We start from the raw sequence: 24,657 nt of genomic DNA, 5'->3' as shown, positions 1-24,657 counted from the left end.
TATATTAGGAAAATGATATATTTAAAACTCCAAAAAAAACGATAAATATGCATAATGTAAGAATCCACGTAGACGTAACAAAACAATGAACGCTAACATCTGTTCTAAGAAGATTTGATAAGAAATTAAAGGGAAAATTTATTAGGAAAATACAAAAAATATGTTTTTAATAAAATTCATTTCAATGATAAAATTGCTAAAGGGGTGCTTTAAATTAATTTTGTAACTTATATATATATATATATATATATATATATATAACAACTTTTTATTAATTTCTTTCATTTTAAACTTAATTTTTTTTATTAAACAAGTTTGTTTATATAAACAATGGTTCTGAAATAGAATAAAACTAGACTTTACTAGGCAGTTATAAAACCTGTTTAAGTGTTTCATCATTTGTTTTAATGATAAAAAAATTTAAGTAACATTAATTAACTTTCAATAATCTATAAACAATTAAGCTGCTCTTTCTTGAAAATTTTATTTAGGATTTTATTAAATTAAAAACAAATTTAATTATAAATCTGTTTATTTAAATTATTACTTTTCAATTTAAGTAAAATGAAAATCTCATGTAAGAACTTTTACTCACAAAAAAATTAAAAATAAATTTTACAATATTTTGTAAAATGGTTTTTTTTTTTATCAGAAATAAGCTTTTGTAAAAAGTGAATTACCTCAACTATTCCATCATTTTATATTGACTAAAAAATTTATTAAAAAATAAATAATTTTAATACATTGTTGTCATTTCGTTCTTGCTTCGTTAGGTTAGGCTGAAGTGTTTGGCAACAAATACATACGAAAATAATATGATAATGATAAAATACTATTAACATAAAATTATTAATAAACGCCTAATTTTAAAAAATAACCTGAATTTAAAAAAGAATAAGATAAATCTCATAAATCTCAAATTTAATGAACCATAAACGAAATAAAGAAAGCTAAAACCCGTAAATGTAAACAATACAAAAATAATTATTTGGTTTTATTTCTTTCAAAGATAAAAAAAAAAATATCATTGAATAATTGATTACAATTTTAGCAAATTTCACGTCAATATTACTTTTAAAAGATTGAACTTCTTATCTTCTTCATTTCTTCAATTTTTATTTACTATTTGCAAACCTGCTCCATTGCCTATTTCTAATAATAAAAAAAAAGAACTTCCTCTTTTTAGAATCATTTCAAAATGCATGATAAAGTTTTGTTAATAAATTAATTTAAGCTTTTGTCTCCTTCTCATGCCATGTAGAGAGATCCATTCAAAGTTAGTATCCCTTCATTAGTTTATAATATCCATATTTTATTCAATAATAAAATATTATAAAAGAGTTTTTTATTATTAGTTTTTCTCTTTTATCTTTTATAGGATTCCTTACTCAAATTCAAATTAAATTGTTAATTCCTTTGATTCCTTTTTTTTTCCATGTTTAGCATCCCAAATGAGTGTGTACATGTTTTTTATGACTTCAATAAAAACAAATTGGATTGATCCCTTTTTCAATCCCACAAATCAAAGCTACCAAACGCATTTTTTAAAACCAAAACATAATTGTAGAAAATGTTTAATTGATCTTTACAATTTCAAATTTTAGGTTTTTACTCCTTTTTCAAATACATCGTTATCATACTCAACTTTAAGTATATAGTTGCAAACGCACTATTTTAGAACAGAGGATGAACATCGATCATAAATACTTAATGTGGACGTGACAAAAAGTACACTAACTACAAGGTCCTTTAGTTTGGCTTCTTTTTTTTTAGATAAAAATATATTTTGATGTTCATAAATATATTCATTTAAATAAATTTAACTTTAATGAACATTTCGTACTAAATTATAAAAGTAATTTATCTAAAAATCATGTGGCATGAATTTGAATTTTATAGATAAATAACAACAGAACGAAATTTTGTTGTAGGATATTAACTCTGTAGCAGATGGTTTATTCGAAGAAAAATTAAAAGTATATTGAAAGAAACAAAAAGTTACATAAATGAATATTATAAACAAATTAACATAAAGTGATTCACTATTGCCAAAATCCACGGACCTGAATCACGGCTTTGTGTACAGTGATGATAGATTCGTGAAGTACATTGTTGTCGTGCTGATCCAACGTTGTTGCAGAGGTTTGTGTTGACACACAAATGGAACTGAAACTACTTCTGACGGTTTTATTGATTCAGTCTGCAACTGTGCCTGCTGATTACATTCGACCTCCGCCTCGAAAAGCCTTTCATCTTCCATGGCATTCTAAACCCTCCTCTTACCCTCAACAGGTCACACACTTCATCGCTCTGTATTCTTCAATTAAATCACTTTTTTAATGTACCCTTTTGCTTATAGCTGATCAATGTTACTCTTTTCCATTCTTTGTTTTCTTCTGTTATTGGTTCAGAATCTGGGTTTTTGTAAGGGAAAAATGGAAAGAAAGATTAATATGGGTGTGTTTCATTTTTATTTTCAAAAACTGTTATTAACTTTTAGCATGCAAGTAAACAAGGTTGTTCAACGAAGAAGATCATAATTAAAACTGGGTGGAATGGACTTGATGCCTTTCAAGTGTGATCTCGGTAGATGGAATAAAAGTAGTTGGAGTGAGAGATTCCAGTGACCTAACCAGATTTTTAGATAAAGATTACTCACTGACAAATCTAATGCATAATCTATACCAGTACAATGCTTACCCGGCAAAATGGTTGTTCAGAAAGTTGGTGAAGATGGTATTAGGCACATGACTGTGTAGATTTGAGAGAGGTTGAATAAGAAGAGAATAAAAGAAGAAAAATGTGAGAAAGCATGTAAGTGTTTCTATTTTTTGAATTTTAGATCACTTCTCACTTGTATTTGGATATAATTTTCAAAACTTAATAATAGAATTCTGATGAGAGAGATTAATTGGTGAGTAGTGTGAAATTGTTTTAGAAAATAGTTTTTTTATCTCATAAAGTGAAAAGAGAATCAAACATACCCTAAGTGTTATGTTTCTGGTATGTCTTAACATAGGATGTTTTTCCCTTTACTTTGCGAATTATATATATGAATGAGGTATTTCGGAGTTTGTCCTAATTAAGTAATTCTTTGTTCTTCTTTGGTTTATGGCCCTGCTACTGTAATGTTTCTTTGATACTTTTTCCCTTATGGATTTTAGGTAATAGAAATTGTGATATATGGAGAGTGATGAAGTGAAAATCAGTGAAGGCCCACTAGTTAGATTTGTGACTTCTTGGTTGAGGTCCGTGACATTAGACTAGTTGAGTAGCAGCATTTTTGTAATGGGAGTCATGTTTGATCTTGATTATGTTATGATGAAAATTTCCTTAGGAGGTTGGTTGCAACGTGGATGGTATTCAATCTACATCCTCAATACGTTTGTGATTAGGCTTCTCATTTAAAATGATGTCTTACAAGTGATGTGAAATCTTTAAATGATATCTTTTTGTAGTGATTTTTATTTGTTGTAATGCTTGTACTCTGTAAAACACTTTCATTGAATGTTTCTTATTTGAACTTAAACTGCTCTCCTTTACCTTGGTGAATTCTTTGCTAATTCTTGAACAATGTGTGAACCATGAATATTTGCATAAGCAATCATATCTATCTTTTGTAAGCATGTTAATGTTACTTTGTGGTACTCAATTAGTATCAGTTGATTCAGATTCTTATCATCAAAGTTTATATTCCAGGTACACATTTCTTTAGCAGGAGACCAGCACATGAGAGTTACTTGGATTACCGATGATAATTCTGCACCTTCAATTGTAGAATATGGAACATCACCAGGGCAATATGACTCTGTAGCTGAAGGAGAGAACACCTCTTACAGTTATATGTTCTATAACTCAGGAAAGATACACCATACCGTTATTGGACCTTTGGAGCATGATTCTGTGTACTACTATCGATGCGGTCAACAAGGTCCCGAGTTCCAGCTCAGAACTCCTCCAGCTCAACTTCCAATCACTTTTGCTGTGGCTGGGGATTTGGGTCAAACTGGATGGACTAAATCAACATTGGATCACATTGACCAATGTAAATATAATGTTCACCTACTTCCAGGAGACCTTGCATATGCTGATTATATCCAGCGTCACTGGGACTCGTTCGGTAGGCTAGTGCAGCCACTTGCTAGTGCAAGACCATGGATGGTAACACAAGGGAACCATGAAGTAGAGAGCATACCTTTGTTAAAGGATGGGTTTGTGTCCTATAATTCCAGATGGAAAATGCCATTTGAGGAAAGCGGATCAAATTCAAATCTCTTTTATTCATTTGAAGTTGCAGGTGTTCACATTATCATGCTTGGGTCCTATGCAGATTATGATGAGTACTCTGAACAATATAGATGGCTTAAGGTTAGTTGATTTCTCTAATTGATTAGGAGTTACTATATTCTGACAAGTGTTGCTTTATCTATTGCCACCATTACGTAGCAAGTGCTTGGAGAGAATAAATGTGGAAAACAAAAAGCTTCTTTTGTGCTAGGTTTTCATTTTCTAGTTTTTGATTTTAGTATACACTTTTTAATGGAAAGCATTCTCAGAAATGGTTAGAAGAACAGAATGATTTTTCATTATTAGGAATGGCATGTATCACATCCACTGGGGAAAATTAAATTTGATCTGTGACAGTCTTGGACTCTTGGGATAGTTAACGGATGATTCATCATGGCCATGTAGAAGGATCCTTGCTTTGAAATTTTAAACTGTTAGTTTTCATATTTTTTCCAAAGAGAATATGTCATTGATATATACATTGGAAATTCTATTTTACTTTATATGCAGAGATTGCTTTTGGTTGTAAACAACTGTTGTCATACCTGTGAACAGAAGTTTTTCCTGTATTCTTCATGCCTTCATATGCTATACGTTATATTACTTTTTAACATCACAATGCCCTTGTTTCCATTGTTCTTCATTTGTCTGGTTAAAGATTTTCAAAACGAAGTCAATTCATCCATATGGCCAATTCCATTAACTGACATAAGGCTTAATTGTTGTGTCTTGTCATTAGTCAGAAAGACTCAATATTCATTTAAAAAGAAATGACTAGCATCTCTATTTCTTCCATCTTGTTGGCTTGAAATCTCTCAGTGGAATTATGAAGAAATTAAAGACACAATTGCTTCTTCCTTCCTTGATTTCATTTCTTACTGTTTACAGTTTAGCGTGAAGCCTAATGTAGCACACATTGGCATGCAAAATCCCAGTTGACAAAGGCATAAATTGTATTTTCATATGGCTTTGGCAAACAACCTACTTAAAAATAAGAAGGCTTCATAAAACCAGCATTGGGATCATGTCTTTAACTCAGATATTGGAGATATTAAGTAATGTGAAGTTGAATATCCTCCATTATACATAGCTGCACATTTCAATATATGTATGAAGAGCAATAAAGAGCAAAACCAAAAGTTATTGTGGGTGTTCTGCTAATATTCTTTTAACATTCTGTTATAATAATTTTAACAGTTTACATTTAATCTGTAAGCCATAAATATGTCCAGACATTTTACATTTTCATTTGAATCTTAACTTGTCTTGCTACACAGACCTAATGTTATTGTCTGTGATCTGTAGGAAGATCTTTCAAAGGTGGACAGGAAAAGGACACCTTGGTTACTTGTGTTATTTCATGTGCCATGGTATAATAGTAACACAGCTCATCAAGGTGAAGGGGCTGATATGATGGCAGCTATGGAGCCATTGCTTAATGCTGCTAGCGTGGATTTAGTTCTCGCAGGTCATGTGCATGCTTATGAACGCTCGGTATGGCTACATGCTTAAGAGTTTTTGTTTCTTTCAAGTTTAATTTTATTAGGATTTTAAACTATACTTTGTCTGGTTCACAGAAACGTGTATACAATGGAAGAGTTGACCCTTGTGGTTCAGTCCACATAACCATTGGCGATGGAGGAAACAAAGAAGGCTTAGCTCATAAGTAAGTTTGATTCAGCATAAGCCAAATGAATCTTTCTCTTAACCATTTGTTCTCGCAAAGGATCTATGCAGAGATTATTTTTAAACTCAATTTGTCAAAACTCAACATGCATTCTGCTTGTATTTTCTCTTCTGTCATTCTTACGATTTTTATGGACACATCACATCATTGCTCGTTGACAGATATATAAATCCACAGCCAATATGGTCAGAATTCCGTGAAGCCAGTTTTGGTCACGGCGAGCTAAAGATTGTAAACTCTACGCATGCTTTCTGGAGTTGGCACAGGAATGACGATGATGAGCCAGTAAAATCTGATGATATCTGGATAACCTCTTTGATCAGCTCAGGATGTGTTGATCAGAAGAGAAATGAGCTTAGGAATAAACTTATGACACCTTAGAATCCCCTGGTCTTGTTATTCCTCTACAACAGATTAGCAAGAGTTTGGTCTTGTATATACAAATCATGAGCCAATTGCTTATAATAGTAAATGGCACTAAAGTAGTAGCTTGAATGTTTTCACCTTGTTTTGTCCTTGGAGTGAGTAACTGTGATATTTCAGTACTTGTCTTTACATCTTTTCCTGTATTTAATCTAAGTTCATATTCTATAAATTAAGTACAAGGCTAGTGGTCTGTTTCTATGGTATTGTTTTCTATGACATGAGTAACTCTATATTGATAGATGCTTGAGTGAGTTGACATTGTGTGGTTGGAGTGAGTAGAGTGATGCTTGAATTTGCTCTTTCATTTACAATAAAAATATAGTTTAGAATTACATATAAACATAATTTTGGCTTTTTCAATCTCTTTGTACCACAATGTTGTTGCTTGTTATTGGAAATACTAAACTTTCTTTAATATTTTGGATCACGAAGAATATTAGCTAGAACCTTTTCATATTCTTAATAAATGAATCTTAAACTTAATTTAATTTTACAAAATTGATTTATAATTTTACAAAATTGATTTATAAGATAAGGTTCGCAGTTACTTATATACTATGAATTGATCTTATTTTTAATTGATGTAATGTTAACTCGTACATAAGATTAAATATTTATGGGTGGCGGTTCTAATAGAGATCCAAGAGTGGGTGACACGATAGATTAAAAAAACTCGATAGATTAAAAAAACTCTCAGCTATGATAAATTGTAAATAATTATAAAACTATCTTAAAAAATTAATTTTAAGCATAGTCAACTTGTAAGGTAAGATTATACCCACCTATATATTAAATTGATTTTGATATCCAAAGAGGAGATGGACCTGTGATCTGCATTTGTGAAGTTGATGAAACTTTTGTCCATGGGCAAGTTCAAGCAGTTTTTTTAAAACTGATACAAAGATTATTTGTGTTATGGAGCATGGGAAGTTGGTGAAGTTTCTTATCTATAATGTTTTCTTGAGAACTAATTTTGCGGCAATTACTGCACCATATCATGCAACCAATTTCAGTATAAAAAGACAAAAATTTCCTTAAATAAAATGAGTTACATATAAAAATACATTCTGAACTCCTTTTCTAAATATGTTTCCCATTTTTTTTTCAAAACGAATTTTTTTTATTATGAATTTTTTTTATCTGGAAAGAGATTTTGATTTTTGTTTCTAGATTTTTATTTCTGAAACACAATAATTTTTTATAATCTATTTTTTCATAATGTATTATTTCCAATTCTAGATTTTCATTCCTGAAATAAAGGATACAGGTCCAAAAAGATTGGGAGTAGGAAAAATTTGCCTTATGGTTTATGATTAGGAAAGGAGAGTGTAGCTGAAAAAATATCACTTCAACCTAACCAAAGCAGCCCAACCTATTAACATCATTAATTTCTGCATTCCATCAAATTCTTTTTACACCATTTTTTCCTTCCAAATCGTTTGAAATGTCAAATGACAGAAATTAATAATTTTTGGATTATCCAATCCAAAAAGTAAAAAAAAAAAAACATTTCGGAAGTATGAAGAAGCATTTGTCCAAGTGAAAGTGGTTTGTATTGTCTCTTCTTATTTATAAGACTCAATTATCTAATTCATTATCATTAAAGAAAATGATTAATTTAGTTTAGAGTAATAAATGCTGTAAATTTTTATATTTATCAAAACTATCTTAGTTAATATCATCTATTTTTAGAATTGTTTTGCTAATATATATATATATATATATATATATATATGTCTCTTTCTTTTATTTAAGAATATTTTAGTCCAAAAATAATTATAATACAATTATTGAGTCTTAGAAAAAATAACAGTTACAATTTCAAATTTGGTAAAAGTTTTAGGCTTCTTTACATAACAAAAATTATTTATATAAATTTGAATATTGGCAAGTTAAAAAATTGTCAATTTTGTAATTTACAATCAAGAAATGAAAATAATTTTCTGTCATGCCAACATTTTATGTGTAATAAGAATCGGAGACAGTGTATAGTGTAAGAACAAATATTGATTAAGTAGGAATGTAAAGTAAATAATTATTATAAAATAATATTTCAATCAATTTAAAGTTGAGAGTATGTTTGTTAAAATAAAATTTTAAAATGGAATATTATATTTTATTAAAATTTAATATATAATAATTTGTAAAAAAATGATTTTGGAATTATGAACTAAAATCATTAATTAAAATGATCAGAACATAAAGATCAAAGGTTTAGTAATTATTGCTGCAAATAGGAACTGTCTGTATGTAGTGTCTTCATAAATTGAGATTGAGATTGAGATTTTGTACCGATATAAATAAAGGTTTAGATGTAATTATAAGAACTTTGGATTTTTGGTGTAGATTTGTACAAAAAGTTTGGAGTGAGGAATATGTGTGAGATGCAGAAAAAGTATAGAAATTTTTTAGTATTGTGTGTAAATGACTTTTTGGTTCTAATTAATAATATAATTATTTTTAATAAATAATTCATTTTTAATTTTCCAACTAATATTTTTAAAATAAAAGTTTATATTTTAAAATATACACTAAAGACAATTTTGAACTTAAAAAAAAAAAACTATTATCTTTCATTAATTCAATAAAATCAATCACATAAATCAATAACTTTTGTACTCAACTTACCGAAAACACATCACTTTTCATTCACTTTGTATCCAAATCAATCCTCCAAAATCCAATCCCTCAATCAAACAAAACATTCATGTAAATATATAGTTGAACTAGGTATATGATATATTTTATAACATATGAAATTGATATAGTATACATTAAGTTATAGGGAATTAAACTTATGTGCATAATTTAATTTGGATGTGAAATAACGATTTTTAGAATTTATTAAAAAATTATGTTCTAGTATTATGAAAACGTTTTAGTTTAATATTGCAAAAAATAAATAATAGCTTGATTTGTCATTTAAGCTCGTATAAGTTGATTAGTAGTATATTGCAATGCTTACATATATTTAATTATTATTTAATCTACGTTTTTTAACTCTTAAAGATATATTGGAAACATTAAAATTACAATGATAATCCTTTAGGTACTTAGGTAACTTTTTTTTATTCTTGTACTTATTCAGACACATTAATCCTTTTTTTTATCAGCAATAAATAAATGAATTAAAGGGAACACTTTAGGAGTGTCCAAACCTTTATACAAAGTTCATCTTCCACTCCAAAAAAGTTAACAAGCACAAAGGCCTAGATTCCTTTGACACTTGCTTTAACAAATTAGAAACATAAGCTATAGAAAGCTCCTACACTAAAAAACTAGGTCAAAAACTTAAACCACCAATGCAATACAAACATCTACTAGACATAAATACATTAGTGCCTAGGCTCCTTAAATTTGCATAATTATGCACCAAAACTGCAACATTTAAGCATCATCTATGCAACAAAACAAAAAGGAAAAAACCAGCATAGGTTCCTTTTAAACCAGATTGTAGCTGCAACAAAAAAAAAATAATACATCTGTGCATTCCTTTCTTCTGCCTTCCAACATACTATTAATGCTTTGTATTGGCCAGATAAAGCAACTAATTGAGCTACAAGAATCCCTTCAAAGATTGACATTAACCAGTCTTCTTGCTTCATAGGCTTAGACAACTCTTCAACAAAACTAGTGTTCCTTGCACCTATTGCCACACAAAGAGCCATGAATGCAAGTTAGTAGATGGATGATGGTGTGAAAGCATGTGAGGTATCAACAAGGGAGGACCAATTTGGTCATGGCTCAGCAAAACTCTTAATATTGTAACCTCAAAGTTCAACTCATCCGAAAATTTTGCAACATGATTCATCATTTTCTGCATAAATCCCTAAGACCAATGAGAGATGCAAACTTCAACCTCTAAAACAGTTCCAGTAGCTACTCCAACTGGTTGACTGGGAAAACTGGTGCAACAAAACCTCACCATCAACCATTAGCTTTTACGGTACCTCCCTTCCTAACGTTATCCAAAAGCTATATAGATTTAGACCCTTGTGAGCAGAACCTATACACCCTTTCTAAGATAATCTTTGCTGCTGAACATATTATAGCACGCACCAGCAGCACACAACAAAGTATATTAGGGATACAAAACAAGAAAATAGAACTTGTCTTGCATCAAAACCAATCCTCCTCTTTCTGCTACGGAAGACCCCTGCACCACACATAACTACAATGCCAAAATAGAAAAACCCCCGCATAACATAACCATTCCCAGCTTTTCCAACCACTCACCACAGACCACCTACTTATGGGGCTTTTCAAAGATGACAGAGTATGCATCCAGACCAACTTGCTTTGCTTCACCAACCCCCTCACTACTATTTCTGAATACACAGAATCAGACTCATACACCATTTAGAAAAAGAAAAATTAAAGGCACACATTTTATGTTTCAACCATAGCCAACATTTTAGTTGTGCCATATGAAAAAAATTTCCTCATCCACATCCCCTGCTTGAAGATAATAAGGTTCCTTTGTTCCCAAATACTTTAGATCACATCCACCCACATACCTTTCTACAACATATTATGGTTAAAGGAACCTTGTGGTAAGTAGAATTGCTCGAAGTGTCTCTTCAGATCCACATGGTGAACATACAAAACGCCGATCCATCTAAAGCAACGATCTTACACACACTGGGCCACCTTACACTGAAGGCAGAGATGTTGTGACGATTCATTGACGACTTGGCACATAACACACACCAGTGTAGGCATTTCCACCCCTTTCTTAGCAAGATTAACTCTTGTTGGAATACGGTCCACCATTACCCTCCATGCAGTTGTCAAAACACTTGGGGAAGCTTTAACCCTCCACAATTGGCTGAAAATATCATGATGAGGTCCTCTTACGTGATTTGCTAGATGCACATGATGACTTTTTACCACCGCGTTGTCAGAAGTAATAGTTTGTCCCTAAGGATGGATATCGATCCCACTAGGAAAAATTGAATTATCAAGTACTATACTCGCTAAATATAAAACATAATAATGAAAGCTTTGTTGAAAGTGGTTATGTTGACGATGATCAATAAGAAAACATGCAAAGAATTGGTTGCTTCAATTTGGAAAAATAGGGATTAGGTTTCATCTTTCTCACTCTCATGTATTTTGATTAACATGGTAACATTATGTTCTTTGATTGAAATTGATGCCCGTATAAAATTTATTTATATCAATTCCTCGCATTAAAATTATTAGGAATGTTTCCTAAATATCAATTCCTCGCACATTTATAAAAACATCTTAGAATCAAGTTCAGACAGTTATGGCAATTAACATTTCAAGTCTATTCCTAACACTCAAATATGTTTAGTATTATTGTTTAGATCAAAACCATAAAAATACTTTCTAATCAGATTTAATAATGAAATTAGACACTTATCAACACATAAGCAGTTTTCACCAAAAACTCCCCAGACTCATCGCCTTCCCATACCTGCCTATCCTTCATCTCTGTTAGCAGTTGCACCCTAGAAAGAAGCCTTAGCAATTCTACTTCTTATGATGATTCCCAATGGAACCTCTCCCCCCTCCATCTAAGCCTCCAATGCCATACGAAATCTTCATACTTCCGTACCTCTGCCACCTTAAGACCCTTATCAAGAGATTAGAAAAAACAACCTAAGATACAAAACCTTGAGGGTACAACATCCAGCCCATACATCCTCCCATAGTCTGACCTTATCCCTACTACCCACTCTGCACTGAATAGCTCCTTGGAACCATCCTCCACTAGTACAAAATGTTAAAACAACGACTCATTATTTAATGCATTTTTACGGTCAGAAACTGTCTTTCAAAATGCGGTGGCATTTTGAAATTAACTTGATTTAAGAACGCGGCTATGCGGCTATTTGTAATAGTCGCATTTCTTAAATCAAGCGCTTTGATTTACATATGCGGCTATTACAAATAGTCTCATTCTTAAATCAAAGCGTTTGATTTAAGAATGCGGCTTTTACAAATAGTTGTATTCGTAAAAATTTTTACCCTACCTCAAAAGCGTGCTACTTACGTTTTCATACTCTCCTTTCTCTTGTGCTTCCTTGCTCTTCTGTGTGTCCTCTATTCTGTGCTTCCTCTCTTGTTTGCATTGTCTTCGTGCCATTGGTAAGCATTGTCTTCCTCTCTTCTTCTTCACCATTGATTTTTGTATGTTTTCTATTTCTCTTATGTTTTGTCTTATGCCATTGTTAAGGTCACTATTTCATTGGGAAGGTTTTTGTTTGCTTTTTGTTGTGTCTTCATCGTTGCTATTTCCGCCTAACATCATTGTTGTTGACTTTGCTTCCGTCGTCGTTGCCTGTCCCGCGCCACTATTTACCACTACCGTTTCGTTCACGCACAAGGTAGGTGGTGTTTTAAATTTTTTACATTTTTATGTTATTAATTTGTTTATTTTTTGTTCATTATAATTTGTATTTTTTAAAATTTATATATATTTTTAGTTTATAATAGAATTATTTGTTAGAATATACGACCTTAAACAAGAGGGGGGTAAATTGCTTAAAAGGGGTTTTTGACAACTTTTTCAGGTTTAATGAAATTCTTTGTATAAATCCAGAATAGGAATCAAGTAAGCCAAGAACTCAAGCAGTTATGCAGCAATACACAGAAAAAGAATCGATTGTTTCTTTGAAACAATTGGTTGTTTATATCAATTAAGCTTAAAACAGAATTAAAAAAAAGTTCATGGTAAGAGAGAATCACACAAACATCTTATAGTGGTTCACTCTTAAACCAAGAGCTACATCCAGTCCCTAGAATACCACTGGGTAATCCACTAAGCAATCAAACCAGATTACAAAACACAAACCACCAAAGTAGTGACCTTGAACCCTTCAAGAAACACACTACCTTTGGCAAACCATACCAAGAGTATTGATCTTGAACACCTCAAGAACACACAATACTCCTTGGCAACACAACACCAGAAATACAATAGGTTTAGAAAGGATTACAACTTATCACAGTACAATCTGAATTGAATACAGTTGTAATCTTATTCCACTATCAAAAATCCAAAGCTTGATGTGAATCTTGAAATCTTAGAATCAAATCTGTCAAACTATATTTCTCAAAGATATTTCTTACTTATTTAAAAACATAAACAAACCATTTATATTTTCCAAAGATTGGTCAAAACAATTAATGAAGGAGCGTATTCAGTTAGAAAACATTTAAAACAGATTCACCATTCAAAACTGAATTCTGTTAGGATTTTCAAAGAAACAATCGGTTGAAATCACGAAACAGCCGATTGTTTTGGATTGACAGTTAAGTCAACCAAACCAAACACCTTTCAACCTTTTTCAAAAACTCCTAAGAGTAAAACAACCGGTTGATTCGACAAAACAACAGGTTGTTTTTATTCAGTTGGAAAAACACTTATTTTCAAAAAGGTTTTAATTCACATCAGTTTTAGATTCAACAAAGGAGTGAATCACACTTTATTCTACCTAGATCCCACCCAAACACAACAACCACACCAGGCTTTCATCAAACACCTTGGATTTGGATTCTTCAAAGCACTTGATTAACATTATTAAATTATTAGATGATAGATAAATTTATATTATTTAATATTTATAATTAATTTTATGATTTCTAATTTGTGTTATTTAGTATTTATTATAAATTGTATTTATTAGTTTATATTATGTTAGTTGTTAGTTTAGAATAGAATTATCGTGTGTGTATTGAGTCTGAGGGTGTTCGACCCTCGACAAACGCGTGAGATAAAACACTAATTAGAAAACACCTGAATGACTATTCCAGAATATAATAGATTAAAATTTGATTAATTATGTTCACATAAGTGATGAGTACAAAAGAGGAGTAGAAGAATTTATACAAAACATAATAATAGTGGTCATGATGGAGTAGAGATCAGGTGTCCGTGCGTTAACTGTTTGAATGGAAGGATACTGGATGTTAAGATAATCAGAGAGAACCTTCTATGTGATGGGTTTCTTCGTTCTTATACAACTTGGACATGGCATGATGAATTATTAAATTTACCACGTGTTTTCGTAACTGAAGAATATGTGGGGTCCAACATGGATGATGCAGTACATGATGATGTAGATGATGATCAATTGGAGGACATGATTCGTGATGTGGGAGCTGAGTCTTTTGCAGAAGTGAATGGATATGGAAGTATGCCAAGCGATGCAAAGACTCCATCATATCTTGGATCAACTAACTTCGCACGGTTGTCAGCAGTGTTAAGATTGATGAATTTGAAGGCAATAAATGGATGGACTGATAAAAGCTTCACGAAATTGCTTCAGTTGTTGAAGGATATGCTTCCAGAGCGAAATACTCAACCTAATCGTAATTATGAGGCCAAAAAGATTTTTTGTCCAATGGGTATGGAGTATAAAAAGATGCATGCATGTCCTAATGATTGTATATTATACAGGAAAGATTTTGAATTGTTGAAAAGTTTTCTGAGGTGTGGGTTACCACGTTATAAGTTGAAACAAAAATATGATGATACTAATTAAGAGATAGGAAAACATGGACCCCCAATGAAGGTTATGTGGTATCTTCCCATCATTCCAAGGATGGAGCGTTTGTTTGCAAACCCAAACGATGCTAAGAATCTTAGATGGCATGTATATGAGAGGAAATGTGATGGCATGTACCGACATCCAACTAATTTTATTCAATGGAAGAAATTTGATGATGGGTTTCCAGAGTTAATGAAGAAATATCTGACTTGGTTTAGCTACAGAAGGGATGAATCAATTTGGTAATATGAGTACGAGTCACAGTTCATGGCATGTTTTACTAGTTATTTACAACTTACCTCCTGGATTGTGCATGAAGCGAAAATACATTATGTTGTCTTTGATGATATCCGGTCCGAAATAGTCAGGGAATCACATAAATGTTTATCTAAGTCCCCTAATTGAAGATTTGAAGTTAATGTGGGATCAGGGTGTTTAAGTATTTGACGGATTTGCTAATGAAACTTTTAAGATGCATAATGTTATTTTGCACCATCAATGACTTTCCGGCATATGGTAACTTATCAGGGTATAGTGTTAAGGGTCATGTCCAATATGCGAAGAAGACACTGCTTCTCAACAATTGAAACATGGAAGGAAGACAATATATCTTCGGCATCGGAGGTTTCTTAGAAGTCATCATCCTTACTGGAGGTTGAAAAAAGCTTTTAATGGACATCAAGAGACTAGTGGTCCACCAACTCCATTAACTGGTGTTGAGGTTTACAAAAAGGTAAATAACATAGACAATACCTTCGGTAAATAAAAAAAATTCATTTGTGACAAACATTTGGAAGAAAAATCAATCTTCTTTGATCTTCCGTACTGATCGAGGTTAGAAGTCATACATTGTATAAATGTAATGCATATTGAGAAGAATGTGTGTGATAGCTTAATTGGTACACTTCTTAACATTAACGGGAAGATGAAGGATGGTCTAAATGCTTGTTTAGATTTGATTGAAATGAACATACGAGGCAAGTTGGCACCGATAGAAATGGGTAAGTGTACATATTTGCCCCTAGCCTATTACACCATGTCAAAAGATGAAAAAGTAAGTTTTTGTCAATGTCTAAAGGGTATGAAAGTGCCACAACGACACTCCTCAAATGTGAAGAGCCTAGTGTCAATGCAAGATTTGAAGTTAATTGGGTTAAAGTCTCATGATTGCCACATTGTGATGCAACAGTTGCTACTGGTAGCTATTTGTGGGATCTTAGCAAAAAAAATGTTAGACATGCCATAACCCGTTTGTGCTCATTCTTCTCTTCCATCTATTGTAAAGTCATTGATCCATTAAAACTAGATGAACTTGAAGATAAAATTGTTGTTATCTTGTGTGAATTGGAGATGTTTTTTCCTCCATCTTTTTTTGACATCATGGTTCATCTAGTTGTGCATCTAGTAAGAGAGGTTAGATTGTGTGGACCAGTGTACTTAAAATGAATGTATCCTGTTGAGCGATATATGAAAATTTTGAAAGGTTATGTGAAAAATCATTATCGTCTAGAAGCTTCAATGATTGAAAGATACATAACTGAAGAAAGTATTGAATTTTGTTCAGAGTACATGTCAAAAGCAAATCCAATATGTCTTCTAGCTAATTCATGGCACCACAGGCGTTCTACAAGTAAATGTTTACATGGTGTGAATATTGTAAGCAAATCTCGATCAGAAGTCTTGCAAGCACATTTGTATATATTGAACAACACATATGAAGTTATACCTTACATAAAAGCTCACAAAGCCATTGTGAAGGCAAATAACCCAAGACAAGCAGAGAAATGGGTCTTGATGGAACCTAATATCATGCCTTGGTTTAAAGACGAGGTGTTAAAGGATTCAACAACATCAGAGACCTTGACATGGTTGGCTATTGGATTGAAGTTTGATGCCATTTCTTGTATGGTGTACGAAGTGAACAATTGTATATTTTACACGAAGTCTATGGATGAAAAGAGTACAGTTCAAAATTCTGGTTACTCTTGAAGTTTTCCACTTCAAAAGATAAAAATCATGTACTTGGATCAATGGCATACTATGGGTTTATAGAAGAGATATGGGAGGTTGACTATACTAAGTTTTTCATTCCAGTTTTCAAGTGTAAATGGGTTGACAATAAAAGTGGGGTTAAAATTGATGAATCAAGATTCACACTAGTGGACTTTCGAAAGATAGGGTATCGAGATGATCCATTTATAATGGTTCAACAAGAATCTAAGGTTTTCTATGTCAAAGATCTTACGTTAGAACATTGGTATGTCGTTTTACACGGGAAAAAACAAAAGGAAGGCCATAAATGATATTGAAAATGGTGACCCCTGTTCATTCACACCAATGATATCTAATAAAGAAGACGATGTAGCCGCCATTATACATTGAAAATAACCGTCATCTTTAAACCTTTCTGCACCAGTGCACCATCTTGTCCTTCACCACAACTTTTAGATAAGTCTCGCCACCACCAAGAATGGTTTTTCCTATTTGTCTTGCTATGAGCCTATTGCATACCATATTTTGATAAAAGAACATCTTTCCACCTCATTTTTTCTTCACTTAAGAGCCTCTACTTCCATTTTTCCAGCAGAGAACGTTGAAAAGTCTGACATCTTTAATTCCCATCCCTCCTTCCTCTCGGGGTTTGCAGAAATTTTCCCAGCTCAACCACGGGATAGATTTCTCTTCCTTTTCCCACCCCCATAAGAAGCTTATCGGAATGCTAATGATTCTATCACACACCAACTTTGGGACTTTAAAGAAGGATAAATAGAACAAGGTTACCGAAGTGAAAATCGACTTGACCAGGCATATTCTACCTGCCAAAGACAAAAATCTCCCCTTCCAGACACTTAGCTTAACGCTAACTTTACTCACGATAGGTTCCCACAACCTTTTCCTTCTAGGATTACCACCAACTTCTAACCCCAAATATTTAACCGGAATCCTCATAATTGTACAATGCAGGGTTTTAGCGTACACATCTAGAGATGGACTATCAACATTGATACCCACCAGCATAGATTTGTGGAAATTTACTTTGAGCTCTGACGCAAGCTCATAGCATTTGAGGATAGCCTTCATAGTAAAAACATTGGCATATGAATCTTCACACATGAAGAACATATCATATGCAAACTGTAACACACTTAACTCAACCTCCCTCGTACCCACTTTCACACCTTCAAACACATTCACTTTGATTGCTTGTCTGACAAGCTCCGCTAGGCCTTCCACAATCACAAGAAAGAGGAAAGCAGCTAAGGGGTCACCTTATCTCAGTCCCCTTGTCGGTTTAAACTCAGAAGTAGGGATTTCGTTTACCAAAATAGATACCAAAGAAGACTCTAAGCACCCTCTGGTCCACGCGATCCACCGCTTGTGAAACCCCAACCTTCGAAGCATATCAAATAGAAACACCTAGCTGACTGAAGTAATAATAAACCCACAAGGACGGATAAACCCTAAACAAAAACACCTCCTAAGAAATAATTTGTCCCTAAGGACATATATCGAACCCTCAAAGAACAATTGTTTAAAATCCTAATAGTAACATTCACTAAGTATAAGAATATGTACAATAATTTGATTTGATTTGATATTGACAATAGTTTGCATCAAATTTAAATAAAAAAATAGTAAAGAGTTAGTTAATTCAATTGCGAAAATTGGGATTGAGATTCATCCTTCTTACTCTTTGTATTTTGAATAACATGATAATATTCTATCATTTGATTGATATTTATGCCCATATAAAAATCATTTATATTGATTCATCGCATATAAAATTATTAAGAAAGTCTCCTAAATATCAATTTCTCGCATATTTATAAAAACTTTTTATCATTACGATTAGACATTGATGGCAATTAACATTTCAAATTTATTCCTAGCTATCAAATATATTAATCATTATCATTTGGGTCATATACTTATAAGTATTTTCCAGTCAAATCTAAGGATCTAGATCATAGAAACAAGCATTAGAAATAAAATGACAATGCCAATCATCAATCAAGAACAAAATATTATATTTAAATATCATCTTAATACATAAGAGTTTGAACAAATTACTCCCAATCCCAAATGGTAGAATTAGTCACTCATGTTGGCTATTACAAACATGGAGAACAAGAAAAGAAGATCCAAAATGCTTCTCCTTGACGGATGCCTCCTCTAGGGTTTCTAACACCTTCTATTCTCCCAACTGGATGGTAGGGTTATGCCTCAAGCATCATATTTAACCTAGTTGGGCTTGGGATAAGTGACTTTTTGCTTGGGCGTTATTGGGCTCGCCTGGGCGAGTTGCACGAAAAATGCCCAACATCACTGAAGTCATCTCGCCTGGGCGATATTGGGCTCGCTTGGGCGAGTTTGGGTTAGTGTTAGTGCATTCCAACTTTCCCTTTTTAGCTTTATTTATTCTCCTTTTGTCGTTTCATCTCCATTCTTCCCTATAATCCTGAAATTAACAGAAATTTGTGAATAAATCGTTCTAATTCAAATTATAAATACAAAATATGTAAAAAGGTTAAATTCATAAAATAGGGTTTATGTTATAGTTATTTTATCAATTAATATCCATAAGTGTCTGTATTTTAATATGAAATATTACTGAAATTTGGAACTTATCAACTATTCCTTTATTGACAAAGATATTAGTCATGAAAAAATCAATCTAATTATCACTTCTTATTATTTTTATTGTTGTCCCAAATTGTGTTTGAACAAAAACAACAAAATTTTCCAAAATCTTGATAACTTCCGATTTTTGTTTTAAATGAAAAATCCACGTGAACTTTGAATACTCATTAACTATGGTTAAGAAATACTCATGACCATGAATTGATGGTATTGAGTATGGTCCTCATATATGTACATGGATCAAATCAAAACATTTTTTTTGATTTAGATGTACTAATAGGAAATGAAAGTTTTTTTTTTTTGCTTTGCAAAATGGCAAACATCACAAACAAAAGATTGTTATACTTAACAAAAGGAAATTTATTCTTGATAACATAAATATATTTATTTGAAACATGACCTAATCGAAAATTTCAAAGGGTTTCTAGATCACTAGCACTAACATTAACAATATTAATGGTGTGTGTAGATTTGATAGGTTTGATTTGAAGTTTATGATAGAATGCAATCCTAAGTATATAAAGTCTATCTTGCATCTTAGCATAGTCAATCATCCTCAAGGACTTATTGTCCTGAATATGACAACCATTAGAGTCAAAGGTTAGAACACAAGATAGTTTATAAATCAATTTTGCTACTGAAAGAAGATTAAAAGTGAAGGAAGGAATATACAGAACATTGTCTATGACATGATTTTGATTGACAAAAACACATATAGAATAATTGGAAATGACTTGATTTCCATTTGGTAATTTGACATAAATAGGATTAATTTGATGATATGAAGTGAAATGATTTAAAGATGAACAAATGTGGTCAGTAGCACCACTATCAAGAATCCAAGAACTGAAGGAAGAAAGAAATTTATTACCAGTTTGTGTTGTCATGTTGGAAAGAATAACAAATACTTGATTAGAAACATTGTCATTGGATTTGGACGGTTGTAAAAGAGCTAACAATGTTTGATATTGTTCAAAAGTAAAATCAATTTGTTGATATTGCACTTCTTACTTTGAAACTTCATGATTCAACTCATCATTATTAAAATTTGTATTATGAAAAACTGCATTAGTATGACTCTGATCATGGTTTTGATTTTTAAACTTGAAATGAAGTGGAATGTTTTCTATAGCATGTATCAATGGTATGTCTTGTCCTTCCATAATGACTGCAAATTTTAGAAGTATATCCTCTTCCATAGCTTCCTCTTCCATAACCAGCACCTCTTCCATAGGTTATACCATTGGTTTTATAACCTCCTTTGCAAGTAGCAATCAGCCTGAGATTGATCACCAAATATTTGTCTCTCTTGTTGTGTAACTAGAGAGCAAACTCTATTCAAGGATGGAAAAGGGTCCATCAATAGGATTTGAGTTCTCACAATCAAATAATTATCATTTAGCCCCTTTAGAAATTTAATAATTTGGTCTTATGCTTTATATTTAGAAGCATTCACAAGCAGGTGCATTTAGAGGCACCTGAACAAGTAGGTAGCGGGCGAAAAAGATCAAGTTAATCCCAAAGAATTTTTAGTTGGGTGAAATAGTTTGTAATAGTCAACTCATCCTATTTGAAAGAAGAAATAATCTCTTCAAGATCAGAAATACGAATCATGTCTCCTTGTAGAAACTTTTTCTTTAAATCATTCCATGTGTCAAAAACAATGTCATATAGATGATGCTTTGTGCGGTGGATTGAGAAACCGTCTTCAAAATCCAGAAAACAACCAACATATTGGCTCTCTACTATGTTGACTATTGGAGATCATAAAAATAATTTCTCTTGCTTTATATAATTTTGAATTTGGGTTAAAACAATATTCTAGAATTTATCAATAAATACACAACTAATTATAAAACAACCATTTTAATATATGAATTAAAGGTATAGTGTGATTCAGTTTCAAACCATTTCTCATACATATATACCTTATTACTGAGTTTAAGACATATTTTGCCAACTATATAAAATAGACATTTCAAAGAGTTTCTAATATTTTTTTATTTATTTCAAACCTCAATTATATAAGATCCGAGTCCCTTGTTTTGCATGGTTTCCATTGCGACAGCATCTTTTTACTGCATGTTTCAAGACTAGAATCTTTAAATATAATTTGGTTTTCAAAAGTTGAAATGCAATCATTCTTTTCCCTCAAGTGAAAAAATGCTATTTCTATAGTTCCAAGAAAAGAATCTAATTCCACGCTTATGGTTCTTGGTGATAGAGATTTGAGGCAAAGAAAACAATAATATTGGCTTTTGTATCAGTAACGGTAGCCTTTTCAACACAAGTTTGAAACAAAAGTGAAAGAAAAACACTTTATCATTATTTGTACTCTCAATCATCATCACCATCCTAGCTCCCTCCTTCAATCATGGCCTCAGACATTGCTGAAATCCTTAAAGAAAACTTCTTGGAATTTTGCCAAGATAGTGAATTCATAAACCTATCACCTACTATCACTTCCCTATTGAAAGAAATAGAAAATGAATTCACAGAGAACACGAGATTCTGGTCACCTCCACCTGTTGAGTGCCTCTCTCATTTGTACCAACTAGATCATGCAATTGCCGAGTGTCGAGCAAACAAGAAAACCTTATCCATGTTTCCACGTCTTGATCTAGTTGAACGTATCAACGAGGGGTTGTTGAAGACTATCAAGAAAGAACTCCAAGAAGTGAGGAACTCCAAAGGGAATGATGCAAACCCAACCTCCCCCTTATTCTCTTCATGCAGGTACCCCACAAGATATGATGAACCAAAACTTCCAGTATTCGATGAAGAAATCCAAAAGATTGTGAAATTGCTTGAATCCAGTGATGGGTTCAAGGCCATTGGTGTTCACGGAATGTGTGGCACGGGAAAAACCACTCTTGCCAAAATGGTTCTGAGTGATTCACGTGTCATAGACAAGTACAAGAAGCCCATATGGGTGTGTTTGTACGACTTGAAATCCGAAGAAGAAATGGATATTAGGATTGTTAAGGAGATGTTGGCACTTTTGGACGATGACCCTGATCTATTGGCGGAGGAACCTGAAGATAAGTGGCTGGTGAAAAATCTTCATGATAAACTCAAGGATCAGAAGAAGTACTTGATTGTGTTGGATGGTGTGTGGCACTGTAACGATTGGTTTAATGATTTGTTATATGTTGATGAAAATGGTGGTGATACGAGCAAATTACTCTTTTCCCAAGCCTTGCCCAAAGACACTGGTGGTGCTGTCATTGTCACCAGCAGACAAAAGGAAGTGACTACTAAATTGGTGCATGAAGAGAATTTGATTCATATTAAGCCTTGGGATGCTGACAAATTGAAGGAGTTTGTGAAGCAGTGTTTGTCAAGACAAGAAAAGAGTGTGGAAATCTCTAAGGAAAACATTCAGTGTGTCGCTTATCATTGTCATGGTATTCCTTTTGTTGCAGCAACCCTCTCACGTTTCATATCTGAGCAGATCACTAAAAAGCCAGATTCTAATTGATCTATATGTATTATGTGCGTGTTTATGATCTAGTTGTTTTGTTTTCAGCTTTACTTTTTAATTTTTTTTTTTTTTTTTTTTTTTTTTTTTTTATCAGCAATGAATAAATTAAATTAGAGGGTTACTTCAGGGTAACCCAACCCGTATACACAATCACAAAGTTCCATTCCTTGTGGTATTGAGCAAAATCAATTACCCAAAGGTTCTGAAACTTTAGATGTCAAAAACCTACAACTAATGATTCCAAACTGGTGTACACAGGTAAATTCTGTACCAGTTTTTCCTAATACTATTATCAACATCCGCAATAAACCAAAATAATAGTAGCTCAAGGTCTGCACTAAAAACACAAATTGTATTTGGCTACTTAGAATTTCGTGCAGCAGAATAACCTTTGACAGCACCATTCCCCCATACCAGCCACACCAAGAATAAAGACAGCAGCAATGCGTTAGTCCTTTGTGCATGATCTCCACAAGCTTTACTTTTTAATAGAAGCATAACTTTTCCATGTTCTTTAAATAAGTTTATACCATCGTTATGATATAGTGAAAATGAATGTAAAGCTATAAAAATCTAGGGATGTTCATAATCATCTTACTATTGTGAACTTTTGTATACGTAAATTTGAAAAAAAAAATATTTGATGCAATATCAATCTAATATATAAAATTTATTTTTTATCGGATTTGACGAGGTGTGGAATTCAAGTTGTTGGTGAAGATAGAGCTTTTTCTTGAAGGATGTCGAGCTTTAACACAAAATGTTGAGTGGACTTTCACCTATAAAAAAACCTCTCAGACCTTCGAGTCAATAAAGGTATAATAATTTCTAAATAATAAGTGAATATCATGGATTGAGTGATCCCTAAAGTTTGTTTTTATAGATAGTAAAAGTCTAAGATGAGTCTCTATAACCACATATATAAGATGTCGGATTTTACGGATACATTCCAAGATTTATGGCAGGTTAGAGTAAATATCTATACCTTAGGCTGCTACCCATGTTTTTTACAATACTTTGCATGTGGTTAATATCTAATAAATATTAACAGTCTGATTTTTATGGACTTAATAATATCCATATTTATTGGATATTAATAACCCACGGATAGGGTAGTACACAAGCCCTAAGTTTGAAAATCTAACTATAAATGCTTTTGAAAACATTAGTTATCTCTGGTTGGTCTTAGCAACCTTAATAATTCTTTAAATCGAGCTTGTTTGACTTTGTGTCCATATTTTTTTATAATTATAATAAATGTAATGATGATTGTCATTAATGTCATAAATATCTAAGCCTGATATATATTAACGAGGGGTTTTAAGTTAATGATTAGTTATACCTTTTTGAGGTAGGTTCATCAGTGGGGAATTGTGACATTTCACTTTAAGAAAAATTTATAAACATTCAACTTTGCCTTATCCCTTTCTAGAAGTTTCTTGAATTCCCACTTTTATTTAAGGTTTTTTATTGACTTTATTTACGACTTTTCACCTTTATCTTCTTCTATGAGGTTTTGCAACGTCTGTCCTTGCTTTAGGGTTCTTCAATTCGCCTTTCCTCCAAGTTTGTCAAAGTCATTCTATTTCTTCGTATGTATCTTTTGATGT

At 32.3% G+C, this 24,657-nt stretch overlaps 2 protein-coding genes across 2 annotated transcripts; both read left to right on the top strand.

Annotated features, from left to right (window-relative positions):
* The first annotated feature begins 2,030 nt into the window (after positions 1–2,030).
* Positions 2,031–6,598, top strand: LOC137831171 (purple acid phosphatase 18). Its single transcript, XM_068638744.2, has 5 exons — positions 2,031–2,292; positions 3,700–4,368; positions 5,593–5,781; positions 5,865–5,953; positions 6,136–6,598. Exons 1-5 carry the CDS (start codon positions 2,161–2,163, stop codon positions 6,353–6,355), a joined length of 1,299 nt encoding a protein of 432 aa, XP_068494845.2. The 5' UTR covers positions 2,031–2,160; the 3' UTR covers positions 6,356–6,598.
* A 15,339-nt stretch (positions 6,599–21,937) lies between these two features.
* LOC137833414 (putative disease resistance protein At5g45440) lies at positions 21,938–23,044 on the top strand. The gene has a single exon (XM_068641766.2). It carries the CDS (start codon positions 21,938–21,940, stop codon positions 23,042–23,044), a length of 1,107 nt encoding a protein of 368 aa, XP_068497867.2.
* Positions 23,045–24,657: the final 1,613 nt, after the last annotated feature.

Source organism: Phaseolus vulgaris, chromosome 6 (genome assembly GCF_051622355.1).
Source record: "Phaseolus vulgaris cultivar YP4 chromosome 6, ASM5162235v1, whole genome shotgun sequence".
NCBI lineage: Eukaryota > Viridiplantae > Streptophyta > Magnoliopsida > Fabales > Fabaceae > Phaseolus > Phaseolus vulgaris.
The sequence above is the reverse complement of the archived record's forward strand: the minus strand, read 5'-3'. Positions and strand labels throughout refer to the sequence as shown.